This window comes from Desarmillaria tabescens (genome assembly GCF_030435595.1).
Source record: "Desarmillaria tabescens strain CCBAS 213 chromosome Unknown EV420scaffold_71, whole genome shotgun sequence".
Taxonomy (NCBI): domain Eukaryota; kingdom Fungi; phylum Basidiomycota; class Agaricomycetes; order Agaricales; family Physalacriaceae; genus Desarmillaria; species Desarmillaria tabescens.
This window is the reverse complement of record NW_026848370.1, coordinates 1-23,850: the sequence shown is the minus strand read 5'-3', so window position 1 is coordinate 23,850 and position 23,850 is coordinate 1. Positions and strand designations below refer to the sequence as shown.

General features: G+C 49.4%; 9 protein-coding genes across 9 annotated transcripts; 2 read left to right on the top strand and 7 right to left on the bottom strand.

The window, feature by feature from the left end:
- Nucleotides 1-3,682: 3,682 nt before the first annotated feature.
- EV420DRAFT_1580241 (uncharacterized protein) lies at nucleotides 3,683-4,237 on the top strand (the record flags this gene model as incomplete). The annotated part of the gene is made up of 4 exons (XM_060474610.1): nucleotides 3,683-3,747; nucleotides 3,799-3,893; nucleotides 3,953-4,007; nucleotides 4,168-4,237. Coding segments are annotated over 4 exons (285 nt in total), but the record flags the coding sequence as incomplete, so codon positions are not given.
- Nucleotides 4,238-5,108: 871 nt separating this feature from the next.
- Nucleotides 5,109-5,980, bottom strand: EV420DRAFT_1485663 (uncharacterized protein; the record flags this gene model as incomplete). Its single annotated transcript, XM_060470273.1, has 2 exons — nucleotides 5,109-5,439; nucleotides 5,496-5,980. The coding sequence occupies 2 exons, from the start codon at nucleotides 5,978-5,980 to the stop codon at nucleotides 5,109-5,111; spliced, it is 816 nt and encodes a 271-aa protein (XP_060323884.1).
- Nucleotides 5,981-6,086: 106 nt separating this feature from the next.
- Nucleotides 6,087-6,458, bottom strand: EV420DRAFT_1650112 (uncharacterized protein; the record flags this gene model as incomplete). The annotated part of the gene is made up of 1 exon (XM_060478417.1): nucleotides 6,087-6,458. One exon carries the CDS (start codon nucleotides 6,456-6,458, stop codon nucleotides 6,087-6,089), a length of 372 nt encoding a protein of 123 aa, XP_060323883.1.
- A 369-nt stretch (nucleotides 6,459-6,827) lies between these two features.
- On the top strand, nucleotides 6,828-12,866 carry EV420DRAFT_1650111 (uncharacterized protein; the record flags this gene model as incomplete). The annotated part of the gene is made up of 15 exons (XM_060478416.1): nucleotides 6,828-6,863; nucleotides 6,914-6,958; nucleotides 7,021-7,087; nucleotides 7,137-7,396; nucleotides 7,447-8,357; nucleotides 8,417-9,476; nucleotides 9,530-11,018; nucleotides 11,070-11,134; nucleotides 11,186-11,452; nucleotides 11,505-11,649; nucleotides 11,703-11,778; nucleotides 11,834-12,204; nucleotides 12,261-12,384; nucleotides 12,432-12,550; nucleotides 12,601-12,866. The coding sequence occupies 15 exons, from the start codon at nucleotides 6,828-6,830 to the stop codon at nucleotides 12,864-12,866; spliced, it is 5,301 nt and encodes a 1,766-aa protein (XP_060323882.1).
- A 138-nt stretch (nucleotides 12,867-13,004) lies between these two features.
- On the bottom strand, nucleotides 13,005-13,792 carry EV420DRAFT_1120377 (ankyrin). The gene has a single exon (XM_060465914.1). The coding sequence runs from the start codon at nucleotides 13,766-13,768 to the stop codon at nucleotides 13,334-13,336; it is 435 nt and encodes a 144-aa protein (XP_060323881.1). The 5' UTR covers nucleotides 13,769-13,792; the 3' UTR covers nucleotides 13,005-13,333.
- EV420DRAFT_1580236 (D-xylulose kinase) lies at nucleotides 13,782-17,129 on the bottom strand. Its single transcript, XM_060474609.1, has 6 exons — nucleotides 16,703-17,129; nucleotides 16,005-16,628; nucleotides 15,739-15,949; nucleotides 15,590-15,691; nucleotides 14,951-15,356; nucleotides 13,782-14,892 (listed from the first exon to the last, which is right to left on the bottom strand). Exons 1-6 carry the CDS (start codon nucleotides 16,899-16,901, stop codon nucleotides 14,218-14,220), a joined length of 2,217 nt encoding a protein of 738 aa, XP_060323880.1. The 5' UTR covers nucleotides 16,902-17,129; the 3' UTR covers nucleotides 13,782-14,217.
- An 845-nt stretch (nucleotides 17,130-17,974) lies between these two features.
- EV420DRAFT_1120506 (uncharacterized protein) lies at nucleotides 17,975-19,000 on the bottom strand. Its single transcript, XM_060465915.1, has 4 exons — nucleotides 18,812-19,000; nucleotides 18,659-18,765; nucleotides 18,291-18,603; nucleotides 17,975-18,233 (listed from the first exon to the last, which is right to left on the bottom strand). The coding sequence occupies exons 2-4, from the start codon at nucleotides 18,730-18,732 to the stop codon at nucleotides 18,057-18,059; spliced, it is 564 nt and encodes a 187-aa protein (XP_060323879.1). The 5' UTR covers nucleotides 18,733-18,765; nucleotides 18,812-19,000; the 3' UTR covers nucleotides 17,975-18,056.
- A 942-nt stretch (nucleotides 19,001-19,942) lies between these two features.
- Nucleotides 19,943-21,690, bottom strand: EV420DRAFT_1120341 (uncharacterized protein). The gene is made up of 7 exons (XM_060465913.1): nucleotides 21,329-21,690; nucleotides 21,120-21,275; nucleotides 20,756-21,053; nucleotides 20,580-20,706; nucleotides 20,430-20,530; nucleotides 20,159-20,383; nucleotides 19,943-20,100 (listed from the first exon to the last, which is right to left on the bottom strand). Exons 1-6 carry the CDS (start codon nucleotides 21,576-21,578, stop codon nucleotides 20,179-20,181), a joined length of 1,137 nt encoding a protein of 378 aa, XP_060323878.1. The 5' UTR covers nucleotides 21,579-21,690; the 3' UTR covers nucleotides 19,943-20,100; nucleotides 20,159-20,178.
- A 662-nt stretch (nucleotides 21,691-22,352) lies between these two features.
- Nucleotides 22,353-23,850, bottom strand: EV420DRAFT_1120330 (uncharacterized protein; the record flags this gene model as incomplete). The annotated part of the gene is made up of 5 exons (XM_060465912.1): nucleotides 22,353-22,400; nucleotides 22,456-22,617; nucleotides 22,676-22,704; nucleotides 22,759-23,143; nucleotides 23,199-23,850. Coding segments are annotated over 2 exons (978 nt in total), but the record flags the coding sequence as incomplete, so codon positions are not given.

Here is a 23,850-nt window from a genome sequence, read left to right as displayed (position 1 = left end):
CTTCTACCTGACGAAGATCCAGAACAATCCTGGGGAACGGAGGTAGAGGAAGGAGACACCATCCTCATAATAGACTTCGAAGAAGCCTTCCACATCCGCGCTATGGGAAGCAAAGCAAATGAGCTAGCCGCCAAAGCCAATCAAGCAAAAGAGGCGAAGACCTTCAAGGAAATAGTACCGGAACATTACCGGGAATTCCAAGATGTATTCGCAAAAGAAAACTTTGATGAGCTACCACCGCGGAAACCATGGGACCACGCTATCGAGCTCATCCCCAATGCCAATGCTAGCCTGGACTGTAAAGTCTATCCGCTTAACCCCATGGAGCAGGAGGAACTGGACAAGTTCCTTGATGAAAACCTGGAATCAGGAAGGATTAGACCCTCTAAATCCCCAATGGCATCTCCCTTTTTCTTTGTCAAGAAAAAGGATGGAAAGCTGCGACCCGTCCAAGATTATCGCAAGCTAAACGAGATGACCATTAAGAACCGTTATCCTCTCCCACTCATCAGAGAGTTAATGGATCAACTTAAAGATGCCAAATACTTCACCAAGTTAGACGTTCGATGGGGATACAATAATGTACGAATCAAGGCGGGAGACGAATGGAAAGCTGCCTTCCGAACGAACTGGGGGCTTTTCAAACCCATGGTGATGTTCTTCGGACTCACCAATTCGCCAGCCACCTTCCAATGGATGATGAATGACCTGTTCAAAGAGCAGATCGCCCAAGGGGATGTCACTGTGTACCTAGACGACATCCTAATCTGCACCAAGGATAAGGACAGACATCGCAAGGTCGTACAAGAAGTTCTGACCATCTTACGAGCCAATAATCTCTTTCTAAAAGCGGAGAAATGTGAATTCGAGGTATTGGAAACAGAATACCTCGGAGTAATCATCAGCCAAGGATCCGTTCGCATGGACCCCGTCAAGGTCAAAGGGATTATGGAGTGGCCCCAACCCACAAAGAAGCGAGAACTACAATCGTTTCTGGGGTTCACCAACTTCTACCGAAGATTCATACAGGATTACAGCAAGCATGTACGACCCCTTACCCAACTCACGGGGAAGACAGACTGGAAGTGGGGACCGACGCAGGAGAATGCCTTTCGGGAGATCAAGAGGAAGCTAGCCGAAGAAGTGGTATTGGCAATTCTGACCCGAACAGGGAAATACCGAGTGGAAGCGGATGCAAGTGAAGGAGCCATCGGGGCCGTACTATCCCAGGAACAGGAAGGAAAGTGGAGGCTGGTAGCATTTCTATCCAAGGCCTTAACAGTCACCGAACGAAACTATGAAATCTACGACAAAGAACTGTTGGCCATCATGTTAGCCCTCGAAGACTGGAGGCATTATCTGATGGGCGCTTATCAAGAATTCGAAATCTGGACAGATCACCAAAATCTTCAGTACTTTCGAAAACCCCAAAAGCTCAATCGCAGGCAGGCACGATGGGTAACCGAGTTAGCGGAATACCATTTTACGCTACATCATAAACCCGGAACGGCCAACAAGAAGGCCGACCTATTGTCTAGGAGGGCGGATCATGACCAGGGAGGAGAAGACAACCGAGAAGTAATAATGCTAAAACCGGAAGTGTTCCGAGCATTAATCATGCCAGGAGAAGAGGAGGTTCACAAGCGAATTCGAACCGTGCTAAGGGATACCACCAAGTGGGACAAGGGAATCGAAGCATCCCTTCACCATCCCCGAGGTATAACTCAAGAAGAGGGGTTAATGCATTATGATGGACGGCTATATGTGCCTCGAGACGCCAAATTACGAGGAGAACTGATCGCCATCCATCATGATCACATCACAGCTGGGCACCCCGGAATTGAGAAAACCAAGGAGCTCGTACAACGAGAATATTGGTGGCCAAAGCTCAAAAACGACGTAGAACGATACGTAAAAGGCTGCGAAGCCTGTCAATGCACCAAGACAAACACTCAACGTCGAAGAGCACCCCTACATCCTCATGCCGTACCCTCTCGACCATGGGAGCATATCACGGTCGATATGATAGGGGAACTACCAGATTCCAATGGGTACAACGCCATCCTCATGATTGTGGATCACTTCTCTAAAGAAGTAATTCCGATCCCATGCTCCACCGAGTTAACCTCAGCAGGGTGGGCCAAAATACTCAGAGATCACGTATGGGCCAAACACGGCATGCCCCAAAAGGTGATCTCTGACCGAGGACCTCAGTTTGTATCCAAATTCATGAAGGAACTATACGAGATGTTACAGATACAAGGAAATCCGTCCACGGCTTACCACCCCCAAACGGATGGACAGACAGAACGAGTGAACCAGGAGATTGAAAAATACCTCTGAATATTTATCAACCACAGACAAAACGATTGGAGCAAATGGTTGCCTCTCGCAGCCTTCCAGCACAATAACCGGAAGCATTCTGCAACCGGGTATTCTCCCTTTGAAATCAATCATGGACAAAAACCACATTTAGCCCCGATAGCAATCAAAGAAGGAACAAATCCAGCGGCCAGGGAATTCGTAGCGGACATACAAAAGGTACATGAACAAACGGCAAGGGCACTGGAAAAAGCAGCGGAAGTCATGAAGCGACAATATGACAAACATCAGCGAACGGCGATAGAGTACCAACCGGGAGACAAGGTCTGGTTGGACTCCACGAACCTACACCTTCCTCGACCAATGAAGAAGTTAGGGGACAAGCGCGTCGGACCGTTCGAAGTGATATCCAAACATGGCGCCTCCGCATACAAATTGCACCTTCCTTCCGCGTGGAAAATCCATGACTGCTTCAATGAAAATCTCCTCACTCCGTATCATCCACCGGAGTTCCCAATCCAAATACAGCCCATAGCTCCACTGCTGGATCTCATAGACGGACAAGAACAATACGAGGTAGAAGAAATAGTAGACCGAAGGGAAAGAGCCCAAGGGAGAGGAAGAAGACGAAGCACCGGAATCGAATACCTCGTAAAATGGAAAGGGTATCCGAGAGAGGAAAACTCCTGGGTAGACGAACAAGACTTGGACAACGCCAGGGATGCCATCGAAGACTTCGAACAAGTCTCGTTCATTACTCGACCACCCGCAGACTGGTGGGAGGAAAGTGATGAATCCGACTCCTGGTCAGAAACAGAGTCGGTAACCGAATCCGAAGTCGACCACCCTTTGGTACAGGCAATACAAGAATACCTGGTAAAACCAAACGCACCCTTGCTTGTAGGAGCTTATCTCCCAAAACCAAACTATGTTGCAGTCGGGACGACTGCCTTAACAAGGGGGTAATATTACGATTTCGCGCTTTATCTTATCTTATCGGCTCTCTCATAATCTCGCTATGCCAATTTTCTGGACTTGATCGCATTCTATCACGAGGGTTCAGTACGTTTACCGTACTGTTGCAGACACTTGTAGTATATTTAGCATGACCCAAACTGTATTTAAGTAGCTCGACTGCAGGTCTTAAACCTCAGTCTCGAACTAAAGTTTATTCACCCGATAACTTAGTCTGAACTCACTCTCGCTCAACTAAGCGATAGCTCCCTTAACGCAAACCTGCGGACAACACAAAGTGCCTGACCGAAGTGCGAGTCACGCTTAGTTGTTTGATCTTGTTTGTGAAATCGGTTGCTAACATATAGAAGACAGCTTGTTAACCGATGAATTAATTGCTGATTAGATATTGTTCAATTCCTTTGGGAAGACCGGCACTCTCGTCATGTGGTCATTTGTAATCTTGACACAGTAATCATCTCAACTCTATGTGTTATCCTCTCATCTGATGCCAATCCACAGATTTGCCATGGGTACAAATCAAGTATGTGGACAGTGGTATGCTGGCACCAGATACTATGCTGACTTGGACATAGATGATGACAGCCTCAAGGCAGGTAGAAAAGCTTTCACCTTCCGTCGCATTCACTCGCATTGACTGTCAGTATCAATTAAGATCTTTGCCTTCTCTCGAGACGGTGGTCTCCCGCTGTCCCGGTGGGTATACTACTGTCAATCCTCAAACTCGGATACCAACTCATGCCATCTGGTTTGGAACATGTTGGTCCCTCCTACTCGGATGTCTTGCATTCACTGGTAATAATACCATCGAGGCAGTCTTCTTACTCTCTGTGACTGCACAATATGTGTCATGTTGTATCCCGTTGTCAGCAAGGTTTCTTGGAGGCAAGAGAATCAAGCCAGGTCCTTTTCGACTAGGTCCTTTGGTCAGTCCTCCTGAGCTTACCCATTAAAGATGATTAATATATCTCCAGAGTCTCCCAATTACTGCGGTTGCCGTCGTTTGGATGATTTTCATGACTGTTCGTGTTCATGTTTCCTAGTACCCCTTCTCCTAGGGTAGGCAACATGAACTATGCTGTCGCAGTACAAAGTCGGTTACTTCCAATAAGATTACTGATTCATCACGTTAAGACAGACCTTGCAGGCGGTGTTCTGATCCTTGCAATCACTTATTTTTACTTTCCGAAATATGGCGGGATCAATTGGTTCACAGGACCGATATCAACACTCGAAATGCCTGCATTACAAGTTGAGAATGATGTAGTCGAAAAAGAGTAAGATGCTAGTGGATGTGGTCCGTTCCTTTCGCAGGGTTGTGTACGATGACTTTTTCTCTCTCTCTTGATTCGAAGTGGGTTCATGCTTGGATACTATACTGTACAGACAGACAGACAGACAGACTGGTTCCGGATATGTGTTACGCAATACGAGTCTGTTTTGTTCAGTTTGGGGTTCGAGGTTCGATGTGATGCGGGAAAAGACGAGAGTATCTGAGGGTGACGGGCGTTTTATTTTTATTTTTGGCAAAATAGCCAACAGTCAGACATATGGGTGTCGAGTGTTTACAAGGATTATTGCTACAGGGTGAGGTGATGACGCAGCTGAAGTACGCGTATACGTATATGAGAAAAGGGTGTAAAAAGGACAAGAATGCAGGTTCAAATTCGGGAGAGTAAACTCGCCGAGTGCCAAGATGTAATCAGATGAAATGGAGAACGAGGTATACAAGATGCCCGTCTCTCGAATTCCAAACCGAAGCGAGTGGTACGATGCAACAAGAAAAATTCAGTATAGAATGCGAGTATTAATTAATTGGTCATATCATCCCTCGATACCTTTTTCGACAAGGAGAACCCGACGGAGGACTTGCACCCAACTTTATCGAGCGTACGAAACTCATAGAAGTCCTTTGCCATCTCCGATAGCTCGTCATCGAGGGCAGCAAGACGCGGACCACCTTCAAGGGTGACGCTGTCGAGACAGTGCGCGGAGCTTTGGAGACAAGACTTGAGCATGTCGATCAAATCCTGAGCTGGGACTGAAACTCTGATCTTCAGGGTTTTCAGGTGGGGAACGAGGTTGGAGTGGCTGGGACTGGTCAGGGTAAGATGGCGAAGGAAGCTAGGCCTGGGGTGGCCTCTTCATCATAGGTATAGGTGTATTTTTCCAAGGTGTGCAATGAGGGTGTCAGGGACAATATCTCAAGGACAAAGTTGTCCGTTATACAGGTTTCGTCAAATATTAGGTGTTGAAGCTGCAGTGTGCGAGGTAGAGATAGGAATGATATAAGCTCTCTTCCTGGTGATATTGTGTGACCCGCGCCTTTGATTGTTAAGGAGACGACGTCTGGAAAGTGGAAGAAGGGAATGACATTAGGAGAAGCCATGGCGGCTATGACCAATGATTCGACTCCGTTGACGACTGTCGGGGTGGGAGTGGGGCCGGTGAAATCAACTAAGTGATTCCAGAGTTCCAGACGCCAGAGATTGCGGCATAATGGGAGGATGTGGGTGGCCCACGAGATGGAAGATTTGGAGAAGAGCTTGAGGTCAGTGATCTGTCCCAGGGGAGGGAGAAGTTGTTCTTTTTTGCCTTGTGAAGCTGAACCTCTACGGAGCGCAAAGCTGGGGCATTCATGGAAAAAGTCCCGGCGCTGGCGTCGAATTCGCTCCCAATACATTAGGGTGAGGTGCTCGAGATGAGGTAAAACTGGGGCAATTGCTCCATGAGGTGCGGGGAAGAACAGGGCCTTTGTGTTAAAGCTGGCTCGTTTTCATCGATGAGCTTCAGCGCAAAGGATTTGCATGAATTCGCTGTCGGGAATCAGGAACAATGTAGTCTGAGTCCTGGTCTTTATGGCCGTGGATGGTGAACGACAGGACGTGATTACCAGACCTGGTGAGGTAGAGATTGAGGCAGTCGATGCTCGCTTGTATGTGCGGCGGCTCATGGATGTATTCAAAGGTAGACCATAAAGCAGTATTGGAAAATAGGGCATTGCGCCAGTGCGAGCATACGTCTGTCAAATGCAGTGCGATGATCTCTTGAGGCCAGTTGAGGTAGCTGCCGGCTGCATCGAAAGGAGACTTGCAGGCATGAGCAAAGATTTCGGAGAGGCAGTCATATGGGAGACGCTGTATGGGAGAATTTGTGGTCATATTGTGATACCATGAGAGTACGCTAGTTGAAGGCAAAATCAGCACAGAGATTCAAATTAATGGCCATCTTTCTCTTACAAATTTTGGAAGACAGAGAAACAAAGGGAAGAATTTTAGGCAGGAGGATATTTCTTATAGTGGTTGTGGGGGTAAAGAAGCACGGAAGAGAAACTCAACCCTCCTCAAAACCTTTTTGGAAACCATTCAGGCTGAACACGTGATCGCGATGGCATAAAAGTGATTATGTCATCAGTTAGGAGCATGGTGGCTGTGTGATAGCCCTACCTCGGTCCAGGACCACCGTGTCTCTTTAACTTTCCATCTTCTAATTTTCCGTTATCGTCAGTGCGACGCGCAGGGCGAGTAGCCATGAGTTCTCTAGCCTTCTTGGTCACTGAGCTTCAGGTTTGTCCTTTACAATGTCAGGAAACTCCCATCTAATGTCTATGTTACAGTCTCTCGCCAGTGAGACGAGAAGGAAGCATCCAGATATCCGTGAGGTGCACATCTATACCAGTCTTGTTGGATACTGGAGGGACTAGCTGATGTGTACGATGGGAAGGCAGCAGAAAAATCTCTCGCAATATTACGAGCATCGCCGGAACAGGCGACGGCGAGCTTGGCTTCAGGTGCGCGTGGATATCTCTGGAAGTCTGGATATAGCTCATGGCACCGCAGATGGACCTCAATCGGATGACCTGCTGCGGCCTGTATTCATGGGATGCGCGACGAGGAATGCAAAGGTCGTCGCGATATCCTTAGGGTCGCTGCAGCGCCTGATAGCACTGAAAGCCGTACCACAATCTGCAGTGGCTCTCATCATAACGACAATGAGTGACGCTATCAGTCAAGGAGTCGACATCCAGCTTCGAATACTACAAACATTGCTGTCGCTCATTACCAACTTCCCTGCCGTGCACGGGCCAATGCTGGGTGACGTACGTATTCAGTTTGATTCTACTCGTGGCATTAAGCGACGTTTATGTAGGCGCTACTATTATGCTTCAAACTACAAGAATCAAAGATAGCGGTGGTATCATCCACGGCAGCAGCAACTCTCCGGCAGCTCGTGATGTTTGTCGTCGACAAAATGGTGGATGAAGATAGGAAAGACGACGTGCCCGCCGACCAGATGTCAGAAGTGAAGCTGCCGGACGGTACCACGAAGACTCTCGGCCCCTCTGCGCGCGACGCGTTTGCGGTGTTTGAGGATCTCTGTCTTCTCGCGAACGCGGAAAAGCCACATTTTCTCAAGTTGGATTTCCTTCACAAGACTTTTGCGCTGGAATTGATCGAAAGTGTACTCACAAATTATCATGACCTCTTCCGACGCCACGCAGAAATGACCCTTTTACTCCGTCACCACCTCTGCCCACTTCTCCTCAAGGCTATCTCGGAACGGCCGATATTCCCTCTAACACTTCGATGCACCCGAGTTATTTTTCTCCTTTTGAAACAATTTTCTCTGGAATTGCAAACCGAATCCGAAGTTTTTCTCATGCTATTCATCAGGATCATAACCGAGGATCCAGAAGCGCCTCAATGGATGCGTGTCCTCGCGATGGAGATAATGCGTGGGCTCTGCAGTGATGCCGAGCTTATGCGGAATGTCTGGGATCGTTATGACGCGCAAGGGGCGGGATCCAAAGTGTTCACCTCACTAGTATCAGCCCTAAATCGTCTGGTAACGGAGAAGCCAGCGTTACTGGGTGTAGGTACCCAAATGTCGGGCGTCGGGGTACATTCTGAGTCCGGGTCATTGTCTGCATCCAGCTCGGGTTATAGCTTGGATATGGGAGGCATGGCGGCCATCGCAAGCGCTACGGTGTCGGGCGTCGTCGGGATGATGGGTGCAAGTGGAGGCTTAAGTCTTCAAGGATCTGCAATGAAGCTGCAATGGTATGATTTGCATAAACTGTCGTCTGTCTTCTCGTGAACTTACTCTGTTTGGTTTCCAGCATCGATCAATTGGACAAGGCAGATTCTCCCCCGATACCAGAATCATACATCTACCTCTTAGGTATCCAATGCTTGGTATCACTCTGTGAAGGATTTGCGTCTTTTACCGGTCCACTTTACACCTCTATCGTCATACAAAAACCACGTGCAGCAGGAGAAGCTGTGAACCGGGCTCCTCCAGCCCTGGACCTGTCCACACTACCGCCAGATGATATCAATACCAAACATCTTCGCATCATTCGCGATATAATAGAGAGCGGGTGGCCTGCTTTGCTTGCGGCATTATCCTTCGTTATCTCTACCAACCTCTCCGACGAGCTGTTTGCAGACGTGCTGGCCAGCTACCAAGCAGTCACCAATGTATCTGGAATGCTGGGCTTGACAACTTCAAGGGACGCTTTCTTCACCAGTTTGTCCAAGTTTGCGGTTCCCTCGCGCGTTGTATTCAGCCTTGACACATACAACGATGTGCAGACGCCACGCTCGGCAACCGGGTCGTTATCCGAGAATCTAGGTTTCACGGGCCCTACTGGACCGCCGGGTCTGTCGGAGAGGAACTTGGCATGCCTAAAAGTGCTCCTCTCCAGCGCGATGTTTCTCGCAGGAAGTCTTGGCGGAAGTTGGTTCCAAATTCTGGAGGTGTTGCAGAACGCTGAGTATGTCTTGACATGGAAAGGTGGTCCACAGGGGACGCCGAGCAAAAGGCATCCCTTCGGACATTCGCAGGGCAGTCGATCAATGTCAGTGTCGGGAGTGCAGCCTCTACCACATCCTACTCCGCCTCGACATCCACTGCTTAGCGATTTGGATTCAGAGACACTGCAGAATGGCATCCAAAGGCTGTTCGATGCCTCTAAGAACTTGGACGATGTCGCGTTCAAGCATTTCATTGATGCGTTGTGCAGGTTAAGCGCAGAGATGGTTGATATGCAGTCCGACGGAGGAAACATCGTTTTGGAGACTGATAGCGTGGAAGAGCTGAGCAACGTTGGTTTGTCGCCAGTTCTCGATGCTTCTAGTCGAAGACGGGTGAGTGGAATTCATATACCTCGTTCGTTGGTAAGCATTCCATATGGTTCGATCATAGCCTGCGGTTGATTTATGCCCAATAGCGTTCCGGCGACTTTGGAATAGGGAAGCTGGGTGGTATTGCGAGACTCAATATCCATCGACTAATATATCGCTCTCCCGACGTTGCTTGGGATAAGACGACAAGCCACCTTTTGTCTATCATCCGACTCCAGTTTGCACCCCAAGCTATCCGCATACAAGCAGCACGCGTTCTTGACGACATCCTGGAGACTGTACCGCGGAATCTAAGCGCGACAGGCGAGCTGCAGGCACCAGTACAAAAACGCGTGCTCGACGTACTATCTCAACAAGTCATGCCCGATTACTCCACCCCGGCCTCTCATTCTTCGACTAGTGTGGAAATTCGGAAGATGGGTCTCGAGACCCTCCACCAGATTCTCCAATCATCGGGACATACGTTGGTGGTTGGCTGGGAGACAATCTTTACCATGCTTGGGAGCGTATGCAAACCCCCTCCGATAGGCAGGTCATCGTCCATAGATTCGGTGTCAGCGTTGAGTGCTACATCGTCGCCAACGGCGAGATCAAAACCCTTGCTACTAGGTTTGGGTACGCCGTCGGAGAAGAGTAATAACGCACTGATCAAGATCGCGTTTCAATCCCTAACGCTTGTTTGCGATTCCGTGACAGCCCTATCCCCCGATCATCTACGCCTGTGCATCAGTACACTCGGGCAGTTTGGCAGGCAGTCAGACACAAACATCGCGCTAACTGCCGCTGCTAGTCTCCTGTGGAGCGTTTCAGATGCTATACAGTCGAAACGGAAACACGCGGAGAAGGAACCGGAATACAGCGCGCTGTGGATGTTTCTCCTTCTCGAGGTGTTGGGGCTATGCACTGATCCTCGACCCGAAGTACGAGATGGTGCTATCCAGACCTTGTTCAGGACAATGCAGTTGTATGGCGGTACACTGAGCCTGGAAACATGGGACCAGTGCATCTGGAAGGTCACTTTCCCTCTGTTAGATTCTCTGTCGGAGGAGCTTAGGAGGCATTCGTCGGAGGAAGAGGGCGTTTCTTCTTCTGACCAGGCCTGGGACGCGTCCAAGATCCTTGCACTTCAATCCATTGGATCGATCTTCCACGACTTCCTGGCCTCAAAAATACTACACCTCGAGTCGCTCAAAGAAGCATGGAGTGTCTTTGTGAATCATATACAAGAGTCCGTGCTCATTGATCATCGGACGATTAGTGCGCCGGCACTACGATGCCTCGAGAAAGCCTTGAAGGCTTCATCATCTGCACCGTCTGCTGTCAAGGAACGTGTCTCTGAAGTATGGGAACGTGTTTGGCAGTCCATTGATGCTATCGGCGAGGCTATCTTGCGGAGAGGTGGATCCCAGTCGCCTCCTAAATCCTTCGCCGACGGAGGGCCCCCAAAGCCGTTCACGCAGGAGAGTTTGGTAGCTTTCGTTGATGTCATACAGTCCACACGTACTGTCAGCCGTGTAGTCAGTGGTACTGAATGGCCGTTAGATCGTATTACTAGGCTTATGGGGATCCTCAAAGGTGCGATCATGATTTTCCTTTTTTTTTTCGAGTGCTCAACGTGACACGCAGGCGTTTTGACCTACCCCAATTCCCCTGACTACAGACCAGACATTGATGCCCTTCCTCCGCTTCAGGTGGGTGGAGTATCACAACACTGACATTATTCATCTCACTTTCTTTCACAGTCTGTGGTGATGGAAACGATAAGCGCCATCGACCTGTCCATTACAGGATCTCCATCGCTCATCATGCGAGATCTGTCGGAGTTCGCCACTCTTGCCTTCCTTGCTGCTTTTGATGTGCAAATGAGCAGCGGGAGTCAGATACCCCAGAAGCGTATCACGTATATAGCACTGTCGAAGCGGACGATGCCGATGCTAGTTGATCTGTTCACCAAGTACAAGGACCTGGTCGCTATTTACGTTGACGGGACGCTCGAGGCTGTGCTATCTGTAAGTACTCGAGATCATACATCTAGTCGATGTTCTAATGATCCTGTTCCAGGCGTATTCCATACCTATTAAGCTAAAGTATGATTGCCCACCCGCATCAAAGTTTGGGAAAGATCTGCCGCTGTGGAAGACTGCTACCACGTGTTTCTTGCGGATCGTCAAAGAGCTCTCGCACCAAATCAATGCCCTGAGCTCAGGTAGATGTATCTTGTATCACTGGTGTGATTGTACTCTGACGGATCCCATATAGATATTCCTGATGAGCGTATCGAGGGCATTTGGAGACAAGTCATTGATGTCTTCCGAGGAGGGATCCTTGCTGACTGGTGGGTGGACTGATTTACCTGTCTTTACCTGTCTCTTCTCATTCTGTACAACTAGCTCTCCAGCAGAAGAGTTTCCTTTGGACGTCCAAGAAGCTGAAGAAAACTTTGACCTTGCACTTGTTGCTGCTCTCGAAATTGATGTGGTACCGCATTTCGGTGATCCCCGACTACCCGACTCGCTTGTTTCTCAGCTCGCGAAGATCCTCCACCGCGGAAGTTTGCTCTACGAATCGGACGTTGGACCTACATCGCCTCGCAGTCCGAGTCCAGAAGGTGCCGTGAAGACTGTATCACCAAACACTGCCGAATTCGTCAACGCTAATATTGGCCATGGCAGTACCGATTCGGGATTCTTGTTACCAAGAGAACGGTTCTCTTATTGGTGTTTTGATCTCCTCTTTTTGATATGTTCCAATACTACCAAAGGTGATTACTTTATGCCTTTTCAAGGACATTGATGACTCACTTGTGTCCAATCACAGATCAAGAGCGCTCTAGGAAGCGTCTCGCGGCACTCAGTATACCATCTCTTCTGAATCGGTGTCGAACAACGCTAGCCGGATACGTTGCAGATGAGGCACTTCGCGGAAACCTGCCTTTCCCAAGGTTTGTACCGCTTTTGTTGTCCGTTCAGATGATTGATGAGAATACAGAGCTCGCGAAGACGAACTGCTGTACGTGCTACGAAAGATGTTGGAGCTTAAGCTTTGGTCCGGGTCTTTGTGGGCGGCCCTATCAGAAGATCCCTCAAAGAATTGTGTCGATCAGCCTGGTATGTTTCCCGTAGCAACATCTGTCGAGTTGTGCTGATGTCGTCTACAGCTTTAGATGTATCCTTGACGCCATCATTGCTCATTGCAGATGCTGTTAAGCGCTCGTCAGTAGCACATCTATTTCATTTCTATGGAGTGCTGTGCGAGATTGCGTCGATACCCCGGAAAGCGCCCTCGTCTTGGACGATTTCCCCTACACCAACAGGTATGAATGGTAATGCGGAAAATGGTAACGAAGCAGTGCAGCTGGATGCTCGAGATCTGTCACGGCAGTGTTTGAAGGAGGTTGGTAAAGAGATGGGAGTGTCATATTGATGAATCTGCATTCATGTACTAATTTTACTTTCATGTTCATATAATGATAGGATGGATTTACACACAACTGTAACAATCTAGAGGTTAATGTTGAAGCTTCTTGGAACCTCTTTCGACTCTCCAAATCCAAAAGGTGAAGTATGGTGAAGCTCGATCCTTCTTCGCCATCCACTGAGCCACAATAGACTGTCACAACGATAAATTGATTGGCTATAAGCTGCTATAAATTCATGTCGAAGCTCAGTTTATGACAAAGCTATACGTGCAAGTAACAAACGACTGCTACAAAGAAGTCTTGAAACAGCTTCATGTGGTATCCAAAAACATGGTGCTCTTACCCACAAGTTTGTACAGGTCTTTTCCCCTGTGCCTTCAACTACAATTCCTCGTCATTGTAAAACAATTATAGTTCCCAGAGACTCGTACTCCATCCCAAAGCCCAGCTGTACTCTAAGGCACTCTGCGAACTAAGACAACTCAGCGACCGGCCGTGGAACATCTTCACTGATATCACCGTCCTTTGCGCCCAATACCTCCATCAAATCCTTCCTCCCAAACATATAAGCCGCCTCAATCGCCGTCGGTTTCCCCGCTCTTGGATCCGCTCCAGCATCTACCAGCACTTTCACCGTGTCTCCATGACCTTTAAACACCGCACCAGCAACTATACTCTGCCCACGATCGTTCAGACGGTTGGGATCAGCTCCAAGGGATATGAGCTCCTTGGCGAGGGCGTGGTGGCCTGCGTACGCGGCGAGCATGAGGAGGGTGTTTCCGTCAGGATTAGTGAGGTTGGGTGGTAATCCCGCGTTGATGGCTGGAACGAGGACGGAGGCGTCGCCGTTTCTGGCAGCGTCGAACATACGGTGGGCGAATTCGATGGTGGCAGAGGGAAGAGACATGATCTGAGGATGATGTCATCAGTCATGGGAGGGTATCCTTTTTGCTTCCGATCACGTGGGCGTTACCTCAGTGGGGACCCGAAAGATGCGAGAGCAAATCATCTTAGTCTGCTTAGTCTCACTCAATTATACGCATGACCAAAGACAGAAAAGAAATATTTCCTCATCTTCCCCACTCTCGATCAGCGTTCTTCCGTTACAGGATGGACCATTTTTGTATACACTACCTATTTACTGTACGTATTTTATAACTATGATATGATTGTACCATAATCCAACCAAATCCGAGTTGTCTGTTTTGCATGTAGCAAGTAAGAAAGCGAAGAGCAAGACGAGCGAGGAAGGGGTATGGTGTCCTAAAGCGATGGGAATATAGGTAAGTGGGTTATATGTAGTAATATAGACAGCGAAAAGCATTGAAGATATATATATAAAGAATCCTATACTCATCAACCTCCCTTTACGATGATACTCTCCAGACGGACGTACTCCCACACGATGCTCGCGTACCCCAAGAATGAATCAAAATCAGGGTCCGCCACCCTCGCAAGCCCAATCTGGGCCAGGTCCAAATCTGGCATCTGCTCCCCTGAGGGAGTAGACGCCGACGGCGGCGCGAGCGTAGCCATCTCGGGCGGGTAAACGATAGGCAACGCCGAAATCGGCGTCAGCGCCATCGTCCCCGTGGGCGTCGTAGGCGTCGAGATTATCGGCGTCTGGGAGTTCGGATACATATACGCGTTCACTCCTCCGTTTACAAAATAGCTCTCATCCTCCTCCTCCTCTTCCATGACGATCGACGTACCAAGGGTGGTGCCGCCCCGGAGGACATTCCGGATCGTCGGTACCTGTGTTTGTGGCCCGCCAGCACTGCTACTGACATTGGTCCGCGCCCAGACGCCGCCACTCTCGGTCCAGCGTCTAGCAAACACCTTCCGCGTGTCCTCTTCGAATGATGAGGCACCCACTGGAGGCGTGTAAGGCGAACCGGCTCTTGATCCAGCCCGATTCTCCTTCTCCTTCCCCCACACCCACTTCGCGACGAGCGCAACACCGACCGCCGCACGCCCAGGGAATCCACGAGCGGGGGCGTTCCGGTGGGGAGAGATTTGTGCCGAGTCAATCTGGGAGGTTCGTAAGCACAAGACCACGGCGCTAGCGTGAGAGAACAACATAACATACCTGGCTCAAGCACACATAAACGGGCTTCCCAAAGACATCGCACACCAAATTGGCTATGCTGGGAAAGTTTGTCGCCGCTCCAGTACAGAGAATGCGGGAAGGGAGGTGAGGGTACGATGTTTGGTACAGATCGAACGGTATCGGTGATGGAAGCTGCATTTGGCCGGGCGGCAATGGGGGCTTGGGCGGCAACTTGACCTCCCCGAACACTCCCAAGGCAACAGCACGACCCCACCGCACTCGCATTCCCATCACCTGTGACTCGACCAAACATCTGGGATTGGCGCGAAGGTCGCGGAACTCGTTGACCTTGATACCTGTTTCGAACCGGTGCACACCCTTGCTGTGTGTGAATGGAGGTGTATCTGGTTGTAAATGCCAGAAAGAGAACAGTTTATCGTCGAGGCTGTAGAGACAAGCTAGTCAGAACTAAAAACAATCCATGACGGAGACACCTCGGTGGGAGGGGACGGCGTTTTCCGTCTTCATTTTTCGTGTTCCAATCTTGAGATCTTAGAACGAAATGAAGAACACATGGCGTGTTTTCATTTCGTTCTTTGGAACAGAAAGACAATAAGTGCTGTCAAGGACCGGTTTCCTGTGTAAAAACACAGCTCCCATCGAGGTGCAGGTACTCACCCTATTGAACCACCTGGAGGCACGATGGCAACAAGCCTATCAAATGCGCTCCAGCTCTTAGTATACATATCACGCGCAAGCGCGCGCGATACGTCTCCATTTCTACAGGAACATCAGCGTTGCCAGAAGCAGGCGCTAAGCATGCGTACCGGCTGCTCAACATCACGATGTACTTTTTCTTGTCTCCAGGTTCTTGGTATGGATGAGGAACGATGTTGTATATCGGTGAAGGGATATACGTGTGGGCCCGGGCCATCAGTGTATCGGTTGGACCGAAAGAAAGAACAGCATCTGACTGGGATGGACAGAGAGAAACAAAGGTGGACAGCGTATCGGATGTGAAAGGAGTGAGAATGGTTTCTAGAAGGAACAAAAATAAGCCTCGCTCGCTGCAGAATAACGCGAATAAAAATACCAGGATCAAAGCCGTATCTGTCAACCAAATACCGCGACACGTATCCCGCCTTTCTACCGCCGCCGTTAACGTCGACATCACCCAGCCAACCACGGACCCGACGGCCCTCCTCCCTGCTCCCGCCGACAATATCCAGCACACCCTCGTCCCAGACGCCACTCTGCACATTCCACATCCCACTCAAGCATGCCTCAGCCTCGCCAATGCCCGCCCACTTGCCGCCGACCAGACTCTCCAAAAATTTACTCGCAACTTGCACCCTTCCCGTCCGTACCCAGACCTCCTTCGCCCACATTTCTCGTACTCGGAACATCTGCGCCGCGAGCATCGAGGCATTCCCCCCAGCACTGATCCCGACGCGTCGCGCCATCGCATCGGCCCCTCCAAGTGTGCTCTCAATCGCCAGCGCATGAGGGTGCGACGAGTTATCCTGCGACGTCGGCGTATGTGGTAACGAGAACGACGCTGCCGGGAAGTGCGCAGGCAGTGGTAACCCCGGATCCAAGGACGAAAGCGCAGGCAACGGCGTCGATTTCCACCATACGAGCGCCTGCTGCGCACAGCCTGATATTGCTTTGATGTCCTTGATTTTGTAGGACGAAGCTAGCTTTGCGAGTAGGATATCTGTAACACGTGAACAGCACAATTTGCTTCCGTTGGTGGTAATTCTTTTGGTGGAAGATGGACTGGATGCATACCTAGGGCCTTTACCCACATTTCTACTGGGGTTGTGTAGGCTTCGCCGGGCGTCGTGAATATGCCCCCCTGCGTCTGGTACTCGCTGAGTTCGGTGTCGAAGTCGACTCGCTCGACGCCAACCAACTCCTGCTTTTCATCGAGAATACATGCCCGTAGCTGGTCTGTCGCGAGCTCGAGCCCCAGGAAATGTGCGGCCATCGTGCTGTGTCGTGAAAGAGGCGGAGATGTACGTCGTTACTTTTTTTGCTGCTGCCGTGTGAAGCATGAAGAGAAGATTAGCTAAGCTTGATGGCCCATGGAATTCGCCGTAATAGCCGTTCTGTTGGGCCTGACTTGCCATCTTTGATCCTTCTGATCAACAGGCCTGCATCGTCTTGCGGCTGCTTCAGAGCCTTGTCGGAGCCCTTGCAGAGATGATAGTTAAACTACTCTTTTGATTCTTTTCTTCCCACAGTTTCTCCGTAACCAAAATACTCTCTTCCGTTGTTTACGAGAATTACGTGTAGAAGTTGATGAACCAGCGTGGCAACGTCTTCGGGAACAAATTCAAGCGGTCTGATAGATGGAGGATGGAGCATACCAACTTCCATCTTTATTGAATTCTCTAACGCCAGCTAAGCGCCTGCGGTCCTTTCGAGAGCCCATCCACGGTCTGGACCCTGCATTTAATTAAATGGATCAAGGGTACTTCAAAGGTGTGACTGCTTTACGATATTCCGCTCAGATTCGTGGCAAATACCTACACTCCGTCGAGTATTAGACAGAATCAACAACGGAACCAAAATCGACATACTGATTGCGGAAACCTTCGGTGATGAAACGTTGCTGGCCGAAGACTGAGAATTTCATAAGCCTTCATGAAGATCAGCCAAAATGAAATCGATTGTGCGTGTGGTGGCGGACGCCACTCGGCATGTAATATTGAGACGGTTAATCGAGGGAGGAATCTGCGTTGGACAGCATAAGAATGCGAAGAAGACGTGCTGAAATGTTGAGGGGCCTTAACAAATTTTAAATACAACCAATAAATACCGAAACTGATAGGTGGCAAAGCAGCCTGTTGAAGTGTAGGAAGAAAGGAGAGAGGAAGACAGAGGAAAGTAGAGGAAAGGGGGAATACAGTAAAGATGGTCCGTTGGATGATCAAATCCTTCGACTTCGCATTGCCTGCTTGGAATAGAACGCGCATCTACGATTTTGGGATGCTTGGAGGATCTAGAAATACAATCAGCCTTCATTTCGAATGCACATAGTTAGGTTATCCGGCGGCTAGAAACACTGGGGTGGCGATCAATGATCACCCCTTTGCCCTGCATCGGCACCCATGATTTGGCGGATGTCAGTGGAACACGATTAGTAGGCTCGTAATTGGAACGCAGCCACGGAAAAGCGCGAGTTGGCAATGAAGAGAAAAGCGTCAACAACCCTTGCGGTGGCAGTGCATGAGCCTAACCATGAACAGCCCGATACAGTTACAGTTATAGTCAAAGAGGCTGAATCTCGATCAAAATGATCGCACAACAGATCAGTCTAACGAAAACAAAAGTTAGGGGACATCTTTATCACTATTATATAGAGAAAACAGACCTGAATATAGAGAATCCAGGAACGTACTAGGCGAGATATTCCATCTATCCTCAAGTTGGTCGTGTTCCAACCTTCCCAAGGCGACCGCGGCAGTTCGGTTAGAACGGCATCGATGGTGCTCAACGGCAGGGGTGGAAGATACATACAAAGACAGTCCTCTGGGAAACAGTGCCAATTGGATGTCCAGAATTGTGCAGCTAAGAACTCACTCAGAGTCGGGACGAAGTAATACCCGTTAAACAGGAAGGTGCGACATTTGAGGAAAACTAGCACAACGCTCGAGCAAACAGCATGCACAGAAAAGGGATGGTAGCTTTTGCAGAGAAATGAAGACTAGATTGGAAGAACAAAGTCAAGGTTGGACGCACCAGCAGCAACTCTGCCAAGATATGAATATATATGCGCCTGGAATTCTTGGAGAAGGTTTTAAGCAAGTTTGCATGATAATCGAGGCAGGATTTTCACCAGTATATGTCTAATGAGGGTATAAGAGAGGAAAAGATGAAGGAAAGACCGCATACATTCACAGTTTCAAAGGCAGTTCGTCAATGCCGCGCTCGCCCGGGATTGGTCACAACTTTCTAGGTTCTAATGGGTACCAGAGAAGGGCACGAGCGGTAGGAAATCTAGCGTTATGCTTTCTTCATGCTTCATGTTCGAATAGCTTGCCAAAGAGGTCGCCTTTGGCGTAGTCATTGTAGTACAGGTCGAAGGAAAGGAATTACTTGAATGGATCGGGCCGGCGGCACAAGGGGACCTCGTGATCGAATTTCCACGCCACAGACGCGACGCGTCCGCCGGTCCCAGATCTGAGTTGTCGTGTAATACTCCAATTTGCCTGCTTAGATCCGCCCCTAAAAACCAGTCTTTCTTATACGTACGGCGACATACCTTTTGCAAAAGACGTAAGAGCGGGATTCGGTCGAATATTGCCAGGATAGCCTTCACGAGAAAAACTCCCTTGGTCAGACTTCCAACTATCTTCATAGCTTTGGCCTTTGACGCAAATGAAGCGCGGAAAGACAGTTCCCCAACAGAGGTATGATTAGAGGAGTTGTGCAGGATGTAGAAGGTAAAAGTTGCCCGAGGTTGCATTGAAGTGCGTACATCTCCGATAGTGTCGACTTTAATGGAACACTCTGCAATCCATCCTGATCTGAATGGATCGCTTTTCAGTGTGTGCTGGCCGGCCTCTTTGATAAACGGAACGGAGGAGGACTTGACTTGCAGCGATGGGAACGAGAACCATTCGTCGGGTTGACCCTTTTCCAAGAACATCTGGCCAGCGAAAACTGGAGGTCAAAGCACTATTGACGGTGAAAACGAACCAGTTGTATGAACATTATCTCCCTGAGAGATTACGTCGATGCTTCATGAGCATTCGCATCGACATCATAAGTCCATGTAGAAGGGGGTATTGAGGTGACTTTCGCATTCGCGTTATGCCTACACAGTGCTGTTGCTATGGGTCGGGAGAAATTGTGCTTGAAACGCGTTTGGCACGCCTGTGAGTGTGTGGCGGAGACGATTGGTTTCCGTCCTTCAATCCTGACTCGGTTAGTCGCGTTATTGGTGAAAGGCTTGGACTAGATTTTCATGAAGACGAACGGCGAAGATATATTCCGAACGAAAACAGGAAAAAAATTTTCAAACAGACGAAGGCGCATGCCTGTAACAAATGAGGGATGATATTCAGAATGCGCAAGACGGCATCGGAGGCGCTACCAGAGACCTTGATACATGATGTACATAACGCAATGTAAGTTGAGTCTCGAGTCTGCAGCGGCCATCGGTAATCGGCGATTAAACACTAAAAACCGGTCGTGGACTTGCGCTGTGAACATAACGACTGAAGACAATATAAATACCTGCGAATTGCCAACGGAAATTAACATGCAGAAGGCTCTGAGTTCTTATTCGAAGGCGCCCGATCCAACAGAGTCAAACGCATGACCCTGTTCACCACCGAAGCTCCCTGAGGACAAGCGCCACGCCCGACCTCTTCCATCTTCCTTTCCCATTGAGGATACACCAGAGGGTCAGTAAACTGCTCGAGCAGGTAACGAACCTCCATATCAAGTATTTCGGGGTACCTAAGCGCAATTATTAGAGGCGCCAATACACACGAATTGCACATACTTGTGAGTGAACTTGGAGAAGACCTCGGCGATGATGTTACTCGGTGTCAATTGCGAACGAATATTTTCGAATGCCAATTGTTTAAGGGTATCGAGATCTGCCTGATAGGAAGTCAGTAGAAATCGTATTTTTGAAACAGAGATTTCCCACCTTTACAGCCAAGCGATACATCGACTTTGGTGAGCATGCATCTTTGACGGTCCTCGGAGTCCCATTTGACTTTAGAGGTGCGAAGGATATTTCTTGAGTGTATAGATATGCCAGGAGAGCTTTCCAGCTAGGAGACATGATCAGACCTCATCACGACCTCGAGGAAAGCAGCTCACGTCGTATATGCGGTATCCTTAACATGCCAGATGGTTCCCAAACGGATTGATCCTCGCACGCTCGTTCCACGGATGTCGTCCCCGCCCGAAAACAGCGATGACGGTCTATCAGAAGACTCGGATACGTCTTCTGTTGTTGGTAGCGCCGTGTCAACATCCAAAGGAGATACTAGCGCAGTTCGCGCCACCGGCGGTGACACCGATGGGAACGGCACCGGCGACTCTGTTGGGGTTGATGGAGAATGATTGGACGAAAACGACTCCTCATATGCTGGTTCGAAGGTGTCGAAATCAAAATCTAATCATGAGTGAATGTGAATATGAATTAGTCCATACTTGTGCTGCAAGTGGAACAAAAAATCACCTGTCGTAGGGGCCGTCGTGACATCAATATCCACTGTATCAAGATTGGTATCATCCTCATCAAAATCACTATCTGCGTCATAATCGTACGCATCCCACGCCGTATCTTCATGGTCATCGGAATCCAGATCAACCAACGTTGCACCCGTATTTATGTCTGAGAGCATCAGATATCAGCAACTGTACGAGTTTTCAGAATTTCGCGCTTACATTTATCTAGGTAAGCTGAGTATCCCTCCACCAGAACACTGCTCGCGAAGATCGCCCTCGGGAAGCTGATACGTCCACGAGGCGACATGCGCGTATGCACCATGAATTTGAGGTCAATGGGAAGTTTACCGTCATTGTCGAGAGTAGACTTCATAGCCTTTAAAACTCTTGACCAATACGTAAGAACGGGATCCGCTCGAGTAATCTGAGGGAGAGGCTCCTCAGGGGGGACAATGTCTGGTAGAGTCATCTCGGGGGAAGCAATATCTGGAAGAGCGACCTCGGGGAAAGCGATGTCCGGAGGAGTGGGCTCGGGGAAAACGATGTCTGGAAGTGTGATCTCAGGGGCAACATCGGCCGGGATAGCAACCTCCGGGGGAACAATATCTGGGGGAGAGACTTGGCGGAAGCAGCATCTGGGGGAACAACTTTCGGAACAGCGATAGGGGGGGCAGCGTCGTCTGGGAAAGTGACCATGATTTTGACAGCCAGTCTTGACTTGCCCCGAAATTCGGATTCTCCTAGGATAAACGTTCCGAGTATGGTTTTTTTGGCAGTCCGAGCTTTGACTTTCTTTGTCTGCTCGGGCTTCGATTCGACCGACACACGCCAGGAAAGGTTAGGAGGTAGGACCGGTGTCGAGCGACTCGAGCCTGGCACAACGTACAAACTACAAGTCGCCTGCAATTTTTGGGGGGGATTTTTGCTGCCAGTAGCTTGGATCTGAACGATGCACTGTGCGGTCCACCCCGGTCCAAACGGCTCGCTCTGTAGTGTATGCTTTCCGACTTCTCTGATGACCGGAAGGGAGAAGCACGATTTGACTTGACGCGCTGAGATCCACTCGTCAGGGCGTGTTTTGGTCAGGAGCATATCGCTGGTGGAGACGGGGTCGAAGCGGGTTCGGATGAAGCTAGCCTTTATATACGTGCAGCTTCTCCATCAGAAACCATGCGGCTGCCGCATGTGTATTCATTTTAGTGGTATTACATGATGGTGGCGGGAGTTAGACGTGCATATAGAGCAAGGCATACCCGGAGCGGCACAAGCTAACAATACAGGTATGCAAGGTCTAATATTCAAGGTTATCAGTTCATAGCGTACATTAGAGGATAAACGGGCTTTACAGCACAAGAGTAACCCCATTGCCGGGCATAGCATCACTCCGGGGTGTGACCATCACAACAGTATCTTCCTCGTCTTTGAAGTACCTACCTGAAATTCATTTGGAAGGAGTACCAAGATCGCATGGAGCGGACATGTAACTTTCGGAGAGGCGTTCCCAGTCACTGAAATGCGTTTTATAAGAGAGCAATGGTAAGCACGTCGATGATATAATAGTAATACTTAGTACAAAAGTCCGCGATTGAATAACACTGCGAAACAAGAGCTCTGAGCAGAGCGCAGAAATAGAGACCGAAGTCACGTACCCCGCCTTAGCTCACCAAGGTTGCCCTGGGTGGAGTCCAGCCCTGCCCGAATCGTGCCTTCAAAACAGTCCAACATTTCTGCCTACCCTTGGTGTCAAACACGATTGTTTCGCATGTTTGTCGTTCGAGAATCCCCACCAGTCCCATAAATTCCACGCGTCATGCATGCGCTGCCTATCTGAAGGACTGGCAAGAAGATACCGATAGCTTTTACAAATGTTGAGGTCGACCGTGAGGACCCGGGACGGAAAAAGAAGAAAAAGAGCATTGGCAATTGTCTGATCGTCACCGACAAAGATGCCTTGCGAGATATAATTATCGTGGTACCGATAGAACATTCTCTGCCACCAGTCTAGTGCCTGTAAGGAACCGCCGAAGAACGAACCTGTGTGCATATTAGTTTACATAAATCCCGAAGAAGGGTAGAAACGAAGACCGACTCCGGCTGAAATCATTGTCTATGGGTCCGAGTTGGTCCCCCCAGTATTTCATGGTTGTATGAGGAAGCGCATGGATGGGAAAGAAAATGCGGTCACGACTTTCCTGCCCGGTTGCCAAGACTTCTTGGGTGGTCGTGGCGTTGGGCCAAGCAATATTACCATGACCAGTCTCCCAGCTCCCCACGTCCGTCCAAAACGCATAATCATACTCTGCGCTAAAAATTTTCATCGCCTCGTAGACAAAGAACGGTTTGCCATTTCGCATCGCGTACAGTTCTGCTGGAATGCTCTCCTGGTCGGCGGTCCAAGCCCTGCATTTCAACATATTTGTCGATACGGCCACGTAGAGGGGGGATGCTGAAGGGGGAGGTATATGTGGTGTTAACAATGATAGCCGAGAGCCTCTGAGGTCCCGCACGATTTCCTCCGCGCCCGGAGAGGTAAAGAGGTAGATATCAGTGGTTATTTGACCCAAAAAACCGGAGAGCCATTGCCTGTACTCGGAGGCACTGTGACTGGATGTGGAAATGGGATAGAAGGCCGATACCAAAAGGACTTTGGGCAGCGATGTCGAGTTTGTCGAATTCAATGCGGGTCCGTGAACGGCAATGGTGGATTCTTGGAACACGGCGAAATTGTATAACGCAAATAA

What these genes read in the sequence shown, in the direction of transcription:
- EV420DRAFT_1120506 (XM_060465915.1), bottom strand. Translation starts at nt 18,732, where the DNA reads ATGCAAACTTGCTTAAAACCTTCTCCAAGAATTCCAGGCGCATATATA. An exon ending in TCTTGGCAGAGTTGCTGCTG is followed by an intron (nt 18,604 to 18,658) that starts GTGCGTCCAACC and finishes TCTCTGCAAAAG; the next exon opens with CTACCATCCCTTTTCTGTGC. An exon ending in CCTGGATTCTCTATATTCAG is followed by an intron (nt 18,234 to 18,290) that starts GTCTGTTTTCTC and finishes TGTTTTCGTTAG; the next exon opens with ACTGATCTGTTGTGCGATCA.
- EV420DRAFT_1120377 (XM_060465914.1), bottom strand. Translation starts at nt 13,768, where the DNA reads ATGTCTCTTCCCTCTGCCACCATCGAATTCGCCCACCGTATGTTCGAC.
- EV420DRAFT_1120341 (XM_060465913.1), bottom strand. Translation starts at nt 21,578, where the DNA reads ATGACTCTACCAGACATTGTCCCCCCTGAGGAGCCTCTCCCTCAGATT. An exon ending in CTCAGCTTACCTAGATAAAT is followed by an intron (nt 21,276 to 21,328) that starts GTAAGCGCGAAA and finishes TGATGCTCTCAG; the next exon opens with ACATAAATACGGGTGCAACG. An exon ending in AAGGATACCGCATATACGAC is followed by an intron (nt 20,707 to 20,755) that starts GTGAGCTGCTTT and finishes CATGTCTCCTAG; the next exon opens with CTGGAAAGCTCTCCTGGCAT.
- EV420DRAFT_1580236 (XM_060474609.1), bottom strand. Translation starts at nt 16,901, where the DNA reads ATGGCCGCACATTTCCTGGGGCTCGAGCTCGCGACAGACCAGCTACGG. An exon ending in CAGATACGGCTTTGATCCTG is followed by an intron (nt 15,950 to 16,004) that starts GTATTTTTATTC and finishes TGTTCCTTCTAG; the next exon opens with AAACCATTCTCACTCCTTTC. An exon ending in TTTATGTGTGCTTGAGCCAG is followed by an intron (nt 14,893 to 14,950) that starts GTATGTTATGTT and finishes CGAACCTCCCAG; the next exon opens with ATTGACTCGGCACAAATCTC.